Source organism: Dryobates pubescens, chromosome 17 (assembly GCF_014839835.1).
Source record: "Dryobates pubescens isolate bDryPub1 chromosome 17, bDryPub1.pri, whole genome shotgun sequence".
NCBI classification, from domain to species: Eukaryota; Metazoa; Chordata; class Aves; order Piciformes; family Picidae; genus Dryobates; species Dryobates pubescens.
Window position 1 is genome coordinate 8,213,327 of NC_071628.1, and position 14,017 is coordinate 8,227,343.

Consider the following 14,017-nt stretch of genomic DNA (forward strand, 5'->3'; position numbering starts at 1 on the left):
GCACTATGGCAATGCTTTAACACCAGCAGCTCAGGCGCTTCATTTTCCTACTCGTGTTAGTGTTTATAATTGACAGTTCTGTAACTGTAATCCTCACTTTCCATTTTTAATTCAAGCAGTTACTTGGGGGAAAATTTAGCATCCGTTAGTACCCCAACTGAGGCTTGTGTTTTAATTACCAGTGCAGTGGTTTCCACATCGGGGCACGTTAACGATTGCATAGGAGGGAGATAAACGAACTGCTCCGCCAAACCGCGTCTGAACCGCGGGGATTTCCCTGCGGAGAAAACCACGGAGCTTGTTGGGAGCAGCGGATTTAAATAATCGCCCTGAGAATTCTCCATCCCAAAACCCAAACAAAAAAACTTGACGCTAAGCCATCACCCCTGTGAACCAGGGAGGGGCGGTGGCGGGGCCGCGCAGTGCCGGTACCCGGGAGCGCCCCCGCGCCGCCTCCGCCCCGCACCGTGCGATTCCCCTACCCGCAGCTGCGGGCAGAGCGCACTGAGGGCAGGGCTTCAGTGGGGCTTCATTGCTCGCAGCGCGCTTGCGCCTGCCCACCGCGCCTGCGCTGCGGGCGGGCCGGGGCGGTGCGCGCAGGCGCAAACCCGAAGAAGGGCACATTTTGAGCCCGGGCAGGTTTCCCCATCGGGAGTTGCTGGGAGGGGGAGAGCTTGGCGCTGTTAGTCGGGGGAGGCCGGCGCTGGGCGGGAGGGGTGGTGCGGCGCGGCGCGGCGCGGGTCTGGTGGCGGCATCACAGACACCTGCCCGCTGAGGAGACTGCCCGCAGCCCGCGGGAGCATCGGCGGCGAAGGTAGCCCCCAACTTTGCTGCGCCGCAGGAAGTCCCTCGAACCTGGCCGAAGTGGGACCGGGGATTCTCCGTCCGCTACCCTCTGCGCCGTCTGGGGGCGAAAATGCCGAAGAAGAAGCCCGGGCCGATTCAGCTCAACCCCGCTCCGGATGGATCCGCCGTCAACGGGACCAGCTCCGCAGAGTGAGTGAAGCCTGTTCTGGGGGTGGTCGGGGCTTTAGCGGGGCTGCCCGCGCTTTGCGGTAGCCGACGTCCGGCATCCCTGAGGTGAGGGGCGCGGTCGTCCGTGCTGCAGCCTTTCCGCCGCCCGGAGCCGTGCGGTGTCCGCCCGCGGGCCGGCCCCTGCCGGGGAAAGCGCCTGTCCGAGGCGGTGAAGTGGCAGCAGCAGCGCGTCTGGGTTACTTTCTCCTTAAGTCGTCGTGCTCTAAGCCGGCACGGCCTGCTTTCCAGAAAAATCAAAATTATCGATTGCTGGGTTTGCATTCCGCTTCCCGCCCCCCCGCCCCAGCTCCCTCAGGGGTACCTGCTGAGAGCGGAATAAGTAGATGGTGTCACCGGCAATAAACAAACTCTGTCAGATGTGCAACGTAAATAAACTGAGAAAAAAATAGAAGAAAACTTGTATCACTCACTTCTTGTAGTCTTATAATACTATCCATTGAACCCTCAGATTACATAATTATCTACTAACTACACCTTTCCAGTAACGTATTTCATCAGTGTGTGTGGTTGAGAAATTACTGAAAATCACCATTTCGTAGAAAAGGCATTTGTTTGTTGTTTTATGGCAGGTATTTCTCATTGGTTTTTCTTGGCTTTGAAACAAACTACCGCAGGTTTCAGTACATCTGTTTTTCAGTAATGATCGTGTTAAGCTAGGTACGGCAGTGAGTGTGCATGGAGGAAAGGCTGCTGAGCTTTCTGTGATACAAACATTGCACTGTATCAGTGTCTGGAAGGTAGCTCTAAGCTAATCATCATGTCACATGTGGGGATAAAAAAGGAAGAGTGAAGGTTGAATTGTTACTTATCTCTTACGAATCCTCTGAGTTTATGGATCTTGGTGCATATGGAGGCTTCAGATTCAGTTCTAGCACCCTAATGAAGTGTTATAAAAGGTTTTACTCTGAGGTTAACAGGTCTGTGTTCACAATTTGATTTTTACGTTCAGGTGATAGGCTAGCTCTTAACTGAGCCTTGAACAAAGGTGCATCTCGGAAAAACAGATTCCTCTCCCTGTATGGTCAGTTTGGTCTTCTCCTGGATATGTAAACTGAGCTGTGATAGCACTCATTTACTCCCCTGGCACAGTAGTGAGACATACAAGTCTTAGGCTTTACAGCACTCTGCATGTATCATTGTTGCACGTTTGCAGACAGGCTCAGATCTCATTTGACCACCAAAATGCCTCAAAATAAATAACTAATATAATCAGCATCTAGCAGCTCTAGCTGTGACATTTCCGGCAAACTCCTTTGATGATGAAGTGAGAGATGAGCTGTTGAAAAACTGTTCTTTGGCAAGTGTTACTGACTATATCTGAGCATTATCATCTGAGTATTACGCAGTTATTCTGGATTCATGGGGGGTAATACTGGGTTTATATTTACTTTTATAGCAGTTTCCATTTGATTTTCTCTACACTAGTGGGGTAAGTTGATTTAGTCTTTAGGGATCTCTCTTGCATATTAGTCTTGTTTTCTAGAATGATTCTATCAGCTGCTGATTTTCATACCTGAAGTCAATCCCCAAACTTACAACGTATTAAATATTTTATTTCTTCACTCAGATATGATTAATTTTAAATGGATTTTACATGTCTGATACTCATTTACTTGTTGGAAACCTTTGGAGACTCGTGAAAGTGTTGAGGATTGTTTACACTGATTAACTATTTTGCTTCATTTTCTGGTTTGTATGTTGACTTGCTTGTATGTGTGTCTCCTAGGCTTCTTCTCTTTGTCATGTAAGACCTAATACCCAGCTCTTGCCAGGCTGAGTTGTGTTGAGTATTTCAAAAAGAAGTAGCTTAGAGAAAGTAAATCCAGCAACCTGTTGTCCTATAAACAGCCGTAATTAATTGTGGAAATACCTTCTCATGCTGCTAATATTAACTCCTCATTGTAAAACATTTCAAATAGCAAATATTTACATCACCATTTGGAAATGTTTTGGGAATTAAATTGAAAACTGTTGGGCTTTTTCCTTCATCTGTAGAATTGTTTCTTTTTTGTGTGATTTTTTTCCTCTCCTGCTCTGTGCTTTTTTTTGTTGTTTCCCCTTTTGGTTACTGTTTGAAATCCGTAGTGTTTGTCAGCCTGTGTACATTGTCAAGCTTTTAAAGTATGCTGTGCATCTGTGAACTACCATATTAACACTTTATAAAGCTCTGTTCCCGGTATGATGGAATTTTGGCTATGTGAGTCTCCAGTTACTCATTTGCTTCTACAATACACAAACCTGTCACTTTGCAAATGATCTTGGATGCTTCCCTGCTCTTCAGAGAGGATCTCTTCAGAGAGAATCTCTGAAGATAAAGAATGAGAGAAGCTCAAATTACTTAGTTGAGTAAAATGAAAATTCAGAGCGAGGTGCTACAATTTCTGTCAGTAAATGCATGAAGGATCTAAACATCCAGAAGGAAGGAAGTTATTTAGGCCCAAAGGCAATGCTGGCACAAAATCAAACAGATATGTATTGGCCATCTGTTGTAGGTTGGAATTCGGAAACTTTCTAGCTGTCAGAGGTAGAGGGTTCTGTAACACACTCCAGTGAGTATTTGACCCTTGGAATCTCTTGCTAATTTTAAAAGATTGAAGCTTAATACTTTCAGGAATGAGTATATATGACACTTTGACTTCCTGAAAGAGAGGAAGGGGAAAGGGAGGAAGTGAAAGAAGGGTTGGATGATTCAGGATGTCCTGCTTTCCATTCTTGTCTTGTCCTGTCTTCGTCCTTATTTGGCAATGGTAACTCATTGACTGGAGTAACGAGTAGTTTGTAGCATGAGGTATAGGGCTTTAAGAAGACTGCATGAGGCCTGGATCTCACTTCCCTGACTTCTTAATTTTTATTTCTTTTCCCTGGCAAGGTAGTATGAAGGAGAGTTAGAGTACTTGCAGTTGAAATGTACGTATGCTGAATATTTTAATGAAAATACCGCAATGCATTTATCCAGAAACAATTTTTGTTATTTGTAGCAATTACTTGAATTATTTGTACCGGATGTTGTGGTTCTCTCTAGGGCCTTCCAAATCCCTAGCTGGACAGTAAAGACAGCTTAATGAAAGGTTTTCCTATGTTAAGAGCTTCACTTCTGTTTTTTGATGCTTTCCGCTGAGGAGCGGTTGCACAGAAAGAGTTGAACCTGTGCTGCTGTTCTTGACCCTCCGTTTTGCTTTAGATCATCAGAATGAAACCAAAATGATGTTGGCCAGCTGCAGGTTTTAATTTCATTCTGGTACTTTTGGAGCTGCACAGTTACACTTGTGTAGAGATCTTGCAGAGAAAATGAGGAGGGGGGGGAAAACCAACCAAATGTGAAAGAAAATGAATAAAAGGAACACTTGGCTTCTGACTGAACATGCTGGGATGGTTTACTGTCTAGTAGCCAAAGGAAGCAGGACAAAATTTCCACTTTGTGTTCCTTTCAAACTTCTAACTTTTTTTAATATCTGACAGTCATTACTCAATGTATGTGTTTGTTTAAATCCAAGCTAGACCCAGAATAGGTAGTAGAAACTCTGCAAAGAAGCAGGAGGTTTTAAGATAATGCCACTTTCTCTAATGCAGTAAGTTTTTTGTTCACCTGAACATTACTTCATGTCACTCTTTACCTGCATCTACTGTAAAAAAAAAAACAAAACAATCAATAGAAAGGGTCATATTTATAATGAGAGAGGTAATTTGATACAAAATGCCTGTGAGGACAAGGTGCAACTAGTTTTTAATTTGCTGTAGGTAGGCAGGTAAGGCATGTGTGGTGATATGCACAAGCCATGCTGAGACAGAAGTACCACTGTTGTGTCTCAGGGTTTTATATTGAGGTGCATATCTTAGATACTTGGTTTTTTGTTGTTTATGTATCACTGTGGATGAAAACTTACCATTAACCAGCCATGGTCTCTCACATTGTAGAATGTAACAGGGGCACCCTATTGTTCTTCAGCATTGGTCTCTGCTAATTTCTTTGGCACATGAAGTCTTACAGTGGCTCATCACTGAATAACAGAATTCTGCCTTTAATATGTTCAGTTAATGTATTTATTATAGGATTTTGAATTATGTTAATACACTAGTGATTATTAACTGGTTTGGCTTCTTAAAAATCATATTTAATGAGATTCAAGTTGAGGCTTGATCCTTTTCTTAATTTAAAAAAATGTCTAAACATGATTAAGTGCCCTACATCATTCGCTGTCCATTCTCACTCAAAAGATCATCGCCTTCTGGTACACAAGTCTTCTCATTGCAGATGCTCTTAGAGCTCCACCTTGTTTCAGTACAGTCTGGATGAGTCCTTGACCAGTCCAAATGGTGGGGCTGTGTTTCCACACCTGGAGCAATTGATTCCAGTGACTCCTTCCTCCCTTCAGAGCAAAAGCAAATTGGCTTGCATTTCAGTGCTCAGCTTCCAATGCATCCAGGAGTTGGGATCCCACCAGAAACACAGATGGGGTCCACTCCTTGTATTTTGATGGCATCAGTGCACTGTGTGCCTGTATCTACTAAAGCTTTAAACTCCTGTGACTTCCACTTGCCAAGCCGTTGGTTCTGAACAGTCCGATATTATCAGCAGCAGATTCAATTCAACCCATGATGCTTGGTTGCCTGTTTTTGTATTGAATGAGTGCTCACATTGAGAAGGGTGTTCAGATTGAAATGGCCCACCCCCCCCCACCCCCCATCTGTTTTAAAAAGTTCCAAAAAATACAAACTGTCTATATTTTAGCCACAACTGGTGTCTCCTGAATGATGCCTAAGCTGTGATCTCTACTGTGGGAGGACAGGGCCAAGCAAATCTCTGATGTTAGCAAGCTATAATATGAGGTAGAATGAGCAGAGTGAGATGATGTTCTTGGTAGAGGAGGACTAAGGACAGTGTGAAAGAATGCTTTTGTTTTGTGTTTAGTTAGATAACAGTTGTAAACAAAAAATAGCCAGTGGAATTTACATCTTACTTTAATATGCTCAAAAGATCTATGTCTTTGAGAAGTATTTAAGAAGTGAAGTTGTTTTCCAACCGTAGTGATTCTGTGATTCTATCTTTATCACCTTAGGAGCCGTATTTTTTTCTAAGGACATGGCCACAAAGAAAGTGCAAAGATAAGGCTGTGGTGCTGTTATTGGTGGTGCCTACACCCATAATGGCCAATTCTGAGCAATTCTCTTTTTTAAAGTCTTAATTATAGTACCTCAGTGCCTTAGAAACATAAAAACAGAAAAGTCACTTTGTAGAAATGGATGACTAGAAAATTGCAGCCATAGGTTAAGAACAGCACTATTAATTTGTCAGTTTTTTCTTGTTTCTTGCTGATTTTTTTTCCCTCTTTAAATCACATTTAATGAAGCCCCTGAATAACTGCCATGCCCTCTGAGTACAGCTGCCTGTGTCTGATAGTCAAAGAAGAATTTGGGAATAAAACAAAACTGGTCTGAACTCCAGTTTGTGTTACAGATTGCAAAATAAATAGTTACTTACATGCCAATTGCAAGATGCCTTGTTTTTCTCCAGCTTTCTCAAGAGAATTTCACTTGGGACTTTGTAGGAGTAGGAAAGGAGATTATCTCTCATTATCAGTAGTGTAGGGGTTTTTTTTTTGGTCTTTCAGTTTGCCTTGTAAAATGGAGTGGCATGAGCAGCAGAATCAGTGGGTTGTTTTCCAGTAGACCTTGGTCCAAGAGGATTTCTCTGGGCACCTTAATACAAGGGAAATGTGGAGGTGTTGGAGTGAATGCAGAGGAGGGCAAGGAAGCTGGGGAAGGGCCTGGAGAATAAATCTTAGGAAGAGTGACTGAAGGAGCTGGGGCTGTTTAGTTTGAAAAAGAGAAGGCTGAGGGGAGACCTCATGGCTCTCTACAACTACCTGAAAAGACATTCTAGAGAGGCTGGTGCTGGTCTCTTCTCACAGGAAATTAGTGATAAAACAAGAGGGAATGGCCTCAAGCTGCAACTGGATAGGTTTAGACTGGAGTTAGGGGGGGAAAAAAAAGAGTGGTCAGGCATTGGAGTGTGCTGCCCAGGGATGTGGTTTAAACGCATCCCAGGATGTGTTTAAAGGTCGTTTTGATGGGGTGCTTGGGGATATGGTTCAGGGGTGAACCATGTGGAGTAGGGTTGTTGGTTGGACTTGGTGATCCTGAGGGTCATTTCCAGCCTGAATGTTCTGTGATTACATGGAGTGATTTCTTTGTTGTCTTTGGGGGTTTTTTTGGGGGGGATAAGAGTTCAGATGAAGTGAAGGTTTTCATAACTGGTTTTAATGCTTGCTCAGCCTTTCTTCTGGGGGGGGATTTTATTTGCTCTTAAAATCTGAGAGAGATTTCTCAGATTCTCTGAGAAGGAGCAGCCCCTGTGTGCAGTTCTTCTGACTTTCAGGGGAGCTTCAGATGTACATGTAATGCTCTGGAAGATTAGGTCCTGGAATTTTATGACTGATCTGACTGGATTGTAGTTGCATTGAGTGTATCTGTGGAATTATTGCAAGCTTGTAAAATTATTTTTTGTTAAGAATAAAGTTCAGAAACTTTTCTTTTTCATCCTCTACTAATGGAGGATTAACCAGGCTTGTAAACACACGAGAGAATGCATTTTATGTAGGCCATCATAAATGCTAGATAATTACAAGAAAACTGAGCTTTTTTTTTTTTGTCATCCAGTGAATCTTTCAAATTTAAACATACTCCTACCATTCTGTTCATAGTCCTTCACTGAATTAGAAATAACATTTTAATAATACTCAGGAAGCTAACAGAGCACATGATCTGTTATAACAAAACAGCAGAACATGAGAGCCTACATCAACTTAGTAACTTCTTATGTTATTTCTGGATGCATTTAATGAAAAGATTTTTACAGCTGAGTGAGTGTACACAATTAGTACAGAAATTAATGCAAGTGGCACATTGACCTGTGCTGTTCTTCCTTCACAGGCAGCTTTTAATATACAATTATTGATGTAGGAACAATTTTAAGATGCTTAATACAGAGATAACATTAAATGCCAAGTGTTGTTATGTATTTGCACTTAAATATAAGTGTAATGACAGTAATAGAGGCATCCTTAAGTTATGATGGTGTCTTTGTTCAAAAAGCATAGAACAGTTTAGGAGAGTTAAATAAAAGTGATGTAAGAACAAATGTTATGTTCCAACGAGATGAAGGGTAAAGGAAGCGCAGGCTGTAAACATGCATCCAACCACTTTTCTGTCCCCTACTGTATCAATTCTGTAGATGGTTACAAAGATCTGATTTCACAATTAAGCATGTGCAAGATCCTGCTCCTAAAGAAGTCCTCTCCTTTCCTTGCTGTGCCCATGTATTCCTGCTGTTTCCTTTCTGGGTATCGGCTCTCACAGTGTGATAGGCTTGCTGGTCTGACTGAGACCTTTCCGCCGAAGAAGGGCAGATTAGCTTTGGGAGGGCTGCTACCTTGTGCTTGCAGCAGCATTGATGTAGCCCTGTGGTGAACTTGATCAGGGAAGTAATCCATCTGAAAACTTGCAATATTTTTTGGTTCCTCAGTAATGAATGGCTAGGGGCAGAGTGAGGCAGAGCCACCTCCTTTGGCAGGAGCCCAGGCTTTTGCAAGATTAGGGGACTGTGTTCTCGGAGCCTGAGAGATACTGTTGAGATATGTTGAAATTCAGTAATTACAACAATTTCTGAGTAACACATCTTTTAATTGAACAGTCTCAGGTCTCTGTCTCGAGAGGAACTGATTACCTCTGAGACCTCCCAGTGTTAGCTGGTAGCTGAAGAGGCTTAAAAGGAATAATACAAAGAGACTAGGTAAACCCAATGTGTAGTTGAATTTTTGTTTGGCATAACAACAGTGCTACTGTTGTTAATCTGGGCAAGGAGCCTTTGCCTTAGCAGTAGCTTAAAAAAACCCAAAACCAACATGAAAATTGTGGGTAATTTAGATGAGACAGGAAATACATCAGCCAGTTACTTGAGTAGCTGTTAAGTAAATAGCTCCATGTATACGGGAGAAACATTCTGAAATGACTCGAGGAAGGAATTTTCTTTCATGGTATGGTAAACCCAAGATGTTGCCTTTAAATTATTAAGTCCTACATTTTCCAGAAAAAAGCCTCCCCACTCCTTCTTGCCTGTGTTATTCTTTTTACAGCTGCATTTGTTCTCTCATCATTGCCCTGGGGATTGACTGGGCTTTATAGAGTGTACAAATTCCACTGCCAAAACATAAAAATGTCTTTGAGGAAGCAGCTAGTTGGTAATGTCAGTTTTTAGCTTGCTGCATTTGTGGGGAGCAGGGTCTTTCTTCCAAAGCCTTTTAAATTGTGTATTTTTTTTTTTTTTAAAGGAAGATATGGAATACTCCCCTCCTCCCCCAAGACTTACTGATAATGTTGGTAAAAAGTAGTAATTGGCTTATTTCTGATTTCTATTCAATGTTACTGAGACAAAATCTTGGTTATACTTTGGAATGAATGTGCAAGGCATCCTGCCAGTGAGTACCCACAGGAAATGAACAATTGGGAAGTCCTAATTCACTGCTCAGTGTCTCTGCAAACATCTGTTGAGAAGCAGTTGTCATCCTCTGTCTTGTCTGGACAAGAGGAGGTGAATTCCAGCAGAACTTCCACATCCTGACAGCTGAAGACCTGGCCTTTCACCTGAATTCAGTTGCTTCAGACATGCAGCAGAAGGAACTGTGGTGTGCACCACATGCATGGAGCTGGTGGAAGGGTCTGGAGAACAGGTCTGCTGAGGCTGAGGGAATTGGCAGTGTTTAGTCTGGAGAAAAGGGGGCTGAGGGGAGACCTCATTGCTCTCTACAACTCCCTGAAAGGAGGGTTATAGTGAGGTGGGGTTTGGTCTCTTCTCCCTGGTTACAAATAATAGGATGAGAGGTTTGTGCCAGGGAGGTTTAGGTTGGACAAGAGGAAAATTTTTTTCCCTGAAAGGGTTGTCAAGCCTTGGAATAGGCTTCCCACCAATGTGATTGGATTCCCATACCTGGAAGGATTTAAAAGCTGCAGAAATGTAGTGCTAGGGGACATGGTTTAGCACCAGACTTGGTAGTGTTTGGTTAATAGTTGGACTCAGAATGCTTTTGGTTGGAAAATGCTCTATGGTTCTATGAAAAATGAGTAAGAATGGAAGCAGATTGTTTTCCTTTACAGCCTGAGAACTAGGACAGGGATACTCCAGCAGTGTCTGATTCTTTGGGTGATTCTTCAATATCTTCTAAGGGTTTTTTGAAACAAGCCTTGAAACTCCCTGGCAACTCCTTCCTTCTTCCAGTGTTTTTTACAACTCAGCATTGTTCTGTGCTTTTCTAGAACTTTTTCCAGTGTGGTGGGAAGATGAGTCAGCAGCTTTAATGTAGCAAATGTAACCAGCACATAATACCCTTTTTTTAAAAAAAGAAGTCTGTGTGGCTATAGATATGTTAGTCTATTTATATATGAATATTTCTGTATTGATTATTATTATTGATTACTTACCTATGGATAAGTAAAAATTATTAATTTCTTCCACCATGTCTCTAGTTTGGTGTTATGCAATCCATCATTTGAAATACAAGCAAGGATTAAACCTTCCACCCGTGGCCTGCTCTGAATCCCAGTTAAGGGAGTGTTTGTGTGTTTCCATCTGCACATTCTGGCGATTTTCCTTCCCAGTCCCTGATGTTAACTGCAGCTTTTGAAGTTTGTGCTTCTGTGTTCCGTGTTCAGCTCTTGCACAGAAATCAGCTCAATTAGAATCCTGGCTTTTTCATGGCTTTGTAAACCAATCCTGTAACTTCATCTTTTTTATTGTGCTGTCTCTCAAAGGCTGTGCCCCTACCACATAAGGGAGTCCTGAGGATCCTGTTACTACTGCAGGTATCTATCCCTGGGTTTTCTCATTAAATGTAACTTGTAGTTCAGAGATAAAGCAATGGAAAGCAGGACACAGAATAGAATAAACCAGGTTGGAAGAGACCTTCAAGATCATCACGTCCAACCTATCATCCAACACTACCTAATCAACTAAACCATGGCACCAAACACCCCATCAAGTCTCCTCCTGAATACCTCCAATGATGGCGACTCCACCACCTCCCTGGGCAGCCCATTCCAATGGGCAATCACTCTCTCTGTAGAACTTCCTCCTAATCTCCAGCCTAAACCTCCCGTGGCGCAGCCTGAGACTGTGTCCTCTTGTTCTGGTGCTGGTTGCCTGGGAGAAGAGACCAACCTCTGCCTGTCTACAGCGTCCCTTAAGGCAGTTGTAGAGAGCAATAAGGTCACCCCTGAGCCTTCTCTTCTCCAGGCTAAGCAACCCCTGCTCCCTCAGCCTCTCCTCATAGGACTTGTGTTCTAAACCCCCCGCCAGCTTTGTTGCCCTTCTGTGGACACATTCCAGCAAGTCAACATCCTTCCTAAACTGAGGGACCCAGAACGACACAGTACTCGAGGTGCAGCCTAACCAGTGCAGTGTACAGGGTCACAATGACCTCCCTGCTCCTGCTGGCCACACTGTTCCTGATACAGGCCAGGATGCCATTGGCCCTTCTGGCTGCCTGGGCACACTGCAGGCTCATGTTCAGCCTACCATTGACCAGCACCCCTAGGTCCCTCTCTGCCTGGCTGCTCTCCAGCCACTGTGACCCCAGGTGTTGGCTGTTGATCAGAACTTTAAAACTTCTATTTATCCCTTGTGTTTTAAACACTTAATAAATAAGTTCCTTTTTTCTGCCCTTAAGGAAGCATTACTTACCCTATGGTTCTTTTGTTGTGGTTGTGTAGTGCTGGGAGACATCAGTGAGAGGTGCAGAGAGAATTCCTGAAGGGAAGATCCAGAACTTGCATTTCTGATTCTGGAGATTCTGTTCTTGAATTGCTTAGTTAGAGATGTCAAAGTTCATTTGTGACAAACTTGGAATTCGGTGCTACACTAAGTCCTGAAGAAGCGTTTTACCTGAGGAGAAAGAAGAAACAACTACTAACCAAACCACCAGCTGCATTGTTCAGCCACAGAGCTAAATATGTGAAAGGGGTGCTGGAGCCTTGCTGGCAGCTACTGCAGCCACCCAGGATAATGGGCTGTAACCCCAGTGGTGGTCAGAACACCTGCAAAAAAAGCTGGTAGTAAGGCACCCAGGGCATCAATCGAGTATCTGTCCCTTTGCACCACTGCTCCTGTCTGTGGTCTTACTCTCTTTGGTGAACTCTGTCTTCAGTTCAAACATGTTATTTGGCTTAAGCAGTCTGAAATATTTAATGGGGTAGTGGTTAGGCTAAAGCAAAAGAGGGAGGAAGCTTAAAGCATGGATTCCTACCTGACAGCTCAGCCTTTAAGCAGGTTCTGAAGCTAAATTGCACCATTAGTTGGAGACTAAAGGAGACTTCAAATCCTGTCACAGTTTCTTTATAATAAATGCCTTTAGCTTCAGAAAAATGAGACTTATTTTTTTACAGTGAATTAGTCTAGCAGGATACCTTTTTTGAGAGAATAATGCTTTTCTAATACTTTTGGTTTACATATCTTTTATTAAGGAATAGATTTCAATCAAATTCACTGCTTCTTATTGGGTAATTCATTTCTGGCATCATTAAACCCCCAAATACACCCAGTCATGTCTGTTGCATTGTGAGAGTAGAAAGGAATTTTCAGCTGTTAAAATTCTTGCTAGAGGTGAGAGGTACATTGGTCAATCATATACCCCACTTAAAGGTAAGAGTTATTTATGGAGGATCTCTAACATGTTGCAAGGATTGAAACTAAGCAGGAATTGAGAAAGAGTTGTTTTCCAAAACAAGACTTCCCTGCACATACAGGGAGTTTGGATCTTGTCGAGCTGTTTTAACTGCAAGTTTTATGAGGTCATAATGGGAGTTAGCACAGACAGACACCTCTGCAGTCAGCTGTGAGACTGATGTAATTACTTTTATCCTCCATGTCATTCTGTGACCTGCTCTTTGTTAAAGGAAAAGTTAAATACAAATTTGTCTTATTGCCCGAGTTTGGCACACTTGTTCCAAATAGTAGTCTGTCTTTTCAAAACCACAGAATGTCTTCGTGTTCCTAATACTTCATTTCAGCTCCCTGATTGAGGTTGTTCATGGAAATTATCTAGTGAACTGCCTACTTTCTTCTCTAAATTGACAGTTGTGTAGGCTTGGGGAAAGCATTACTGTTGCTGTTCTGGAAAACAACCCCCAAGCCTCTATCCTCTTGTGACAGTAGATCTGAAAGTGAACGTGCTTCTTTCTGCTTTCACTCATACTAATTGTTCAGCTTGCAAAACTGATAGTAATAACTTTGAACAACTGTTTGACAAATTGCTGTTAAAGACTATGTCAGACTTTTTTTTCCCCCCCTTCTCTACCACATTGTTTTTTTTTTCCTTTCTCTAAAGTAGACTTCAGGCTTGAGTACAGCTTTAATGTAGCCTTTAGGGATGAGTGTATGATTAACTTGTCACTAATGTGAACTAAAAAAAAAAATCACAGGAATGTGGAGTACTATTAGTATGAATTAAGAAGGAGGATTTATTTTCTGGTTTTGTTATGATATATACTAGTAGACTAAAGGCAGCATTTCTCTTCTCATTACTGGTTTAAAGAGAGCAAGTATGCTCTAAAATGTTAATGCATCTCTTCCAGGACTATGTTCTTCAGTACCGGAGTAGCTGCCCCCAAAAGCTTAAACTGAGAAGTCTTTTCTTGTTTTTTGCTCATCTTTGTGTGTAGGGTGAGAGCACTCTGCAGGACCTGTTACTTTTCCCTGCCCACCCTGCACATAGGAAATAAAGGTTCGCTTAGTATCCGCTACTCACCAACACATACCTGCAGTGCCCACCTCTGAGATGTGCACGTGTTGACAGCAGTGTTAAATCATGAGGGGTTGTGGTGTTTAAACAGATAAAAATTATAACCAACCCTTAATGGAACAGGCTCCAAATGTGTCTTGGTGAAGTGATGGTATTTGTGATGGTATTTGTGACAAACATTGCCCGCTTGGGAG

At 42.6% G+C, this 14,017-nt stretch overlaps 1 protein-coding gene across 1 annotated transcript in view; it reads left to right on the forward strand.

The window, feature by feature from the left end:
• Window positions 1-706: 706 nt before the first annotated feature.
• MAP2K1 (mitogen-activated protein kinase kinase 1) overlaps window positions 707-14,017 on the forward strand; it is a 37,168-nt gene continuing 23,857 nt past the window's right edge. The window contains exon 1 of the mRNA XM_054168962.1: window positions 707-996. Coding sequence (XP_054024937.1) covers window positions 917-996 — 80 coding nt within the window. The 5' untranslated portion in view covers window positions 707-916. The remainder of the gene's footprint in view (window positions 997-14,017) is intronic.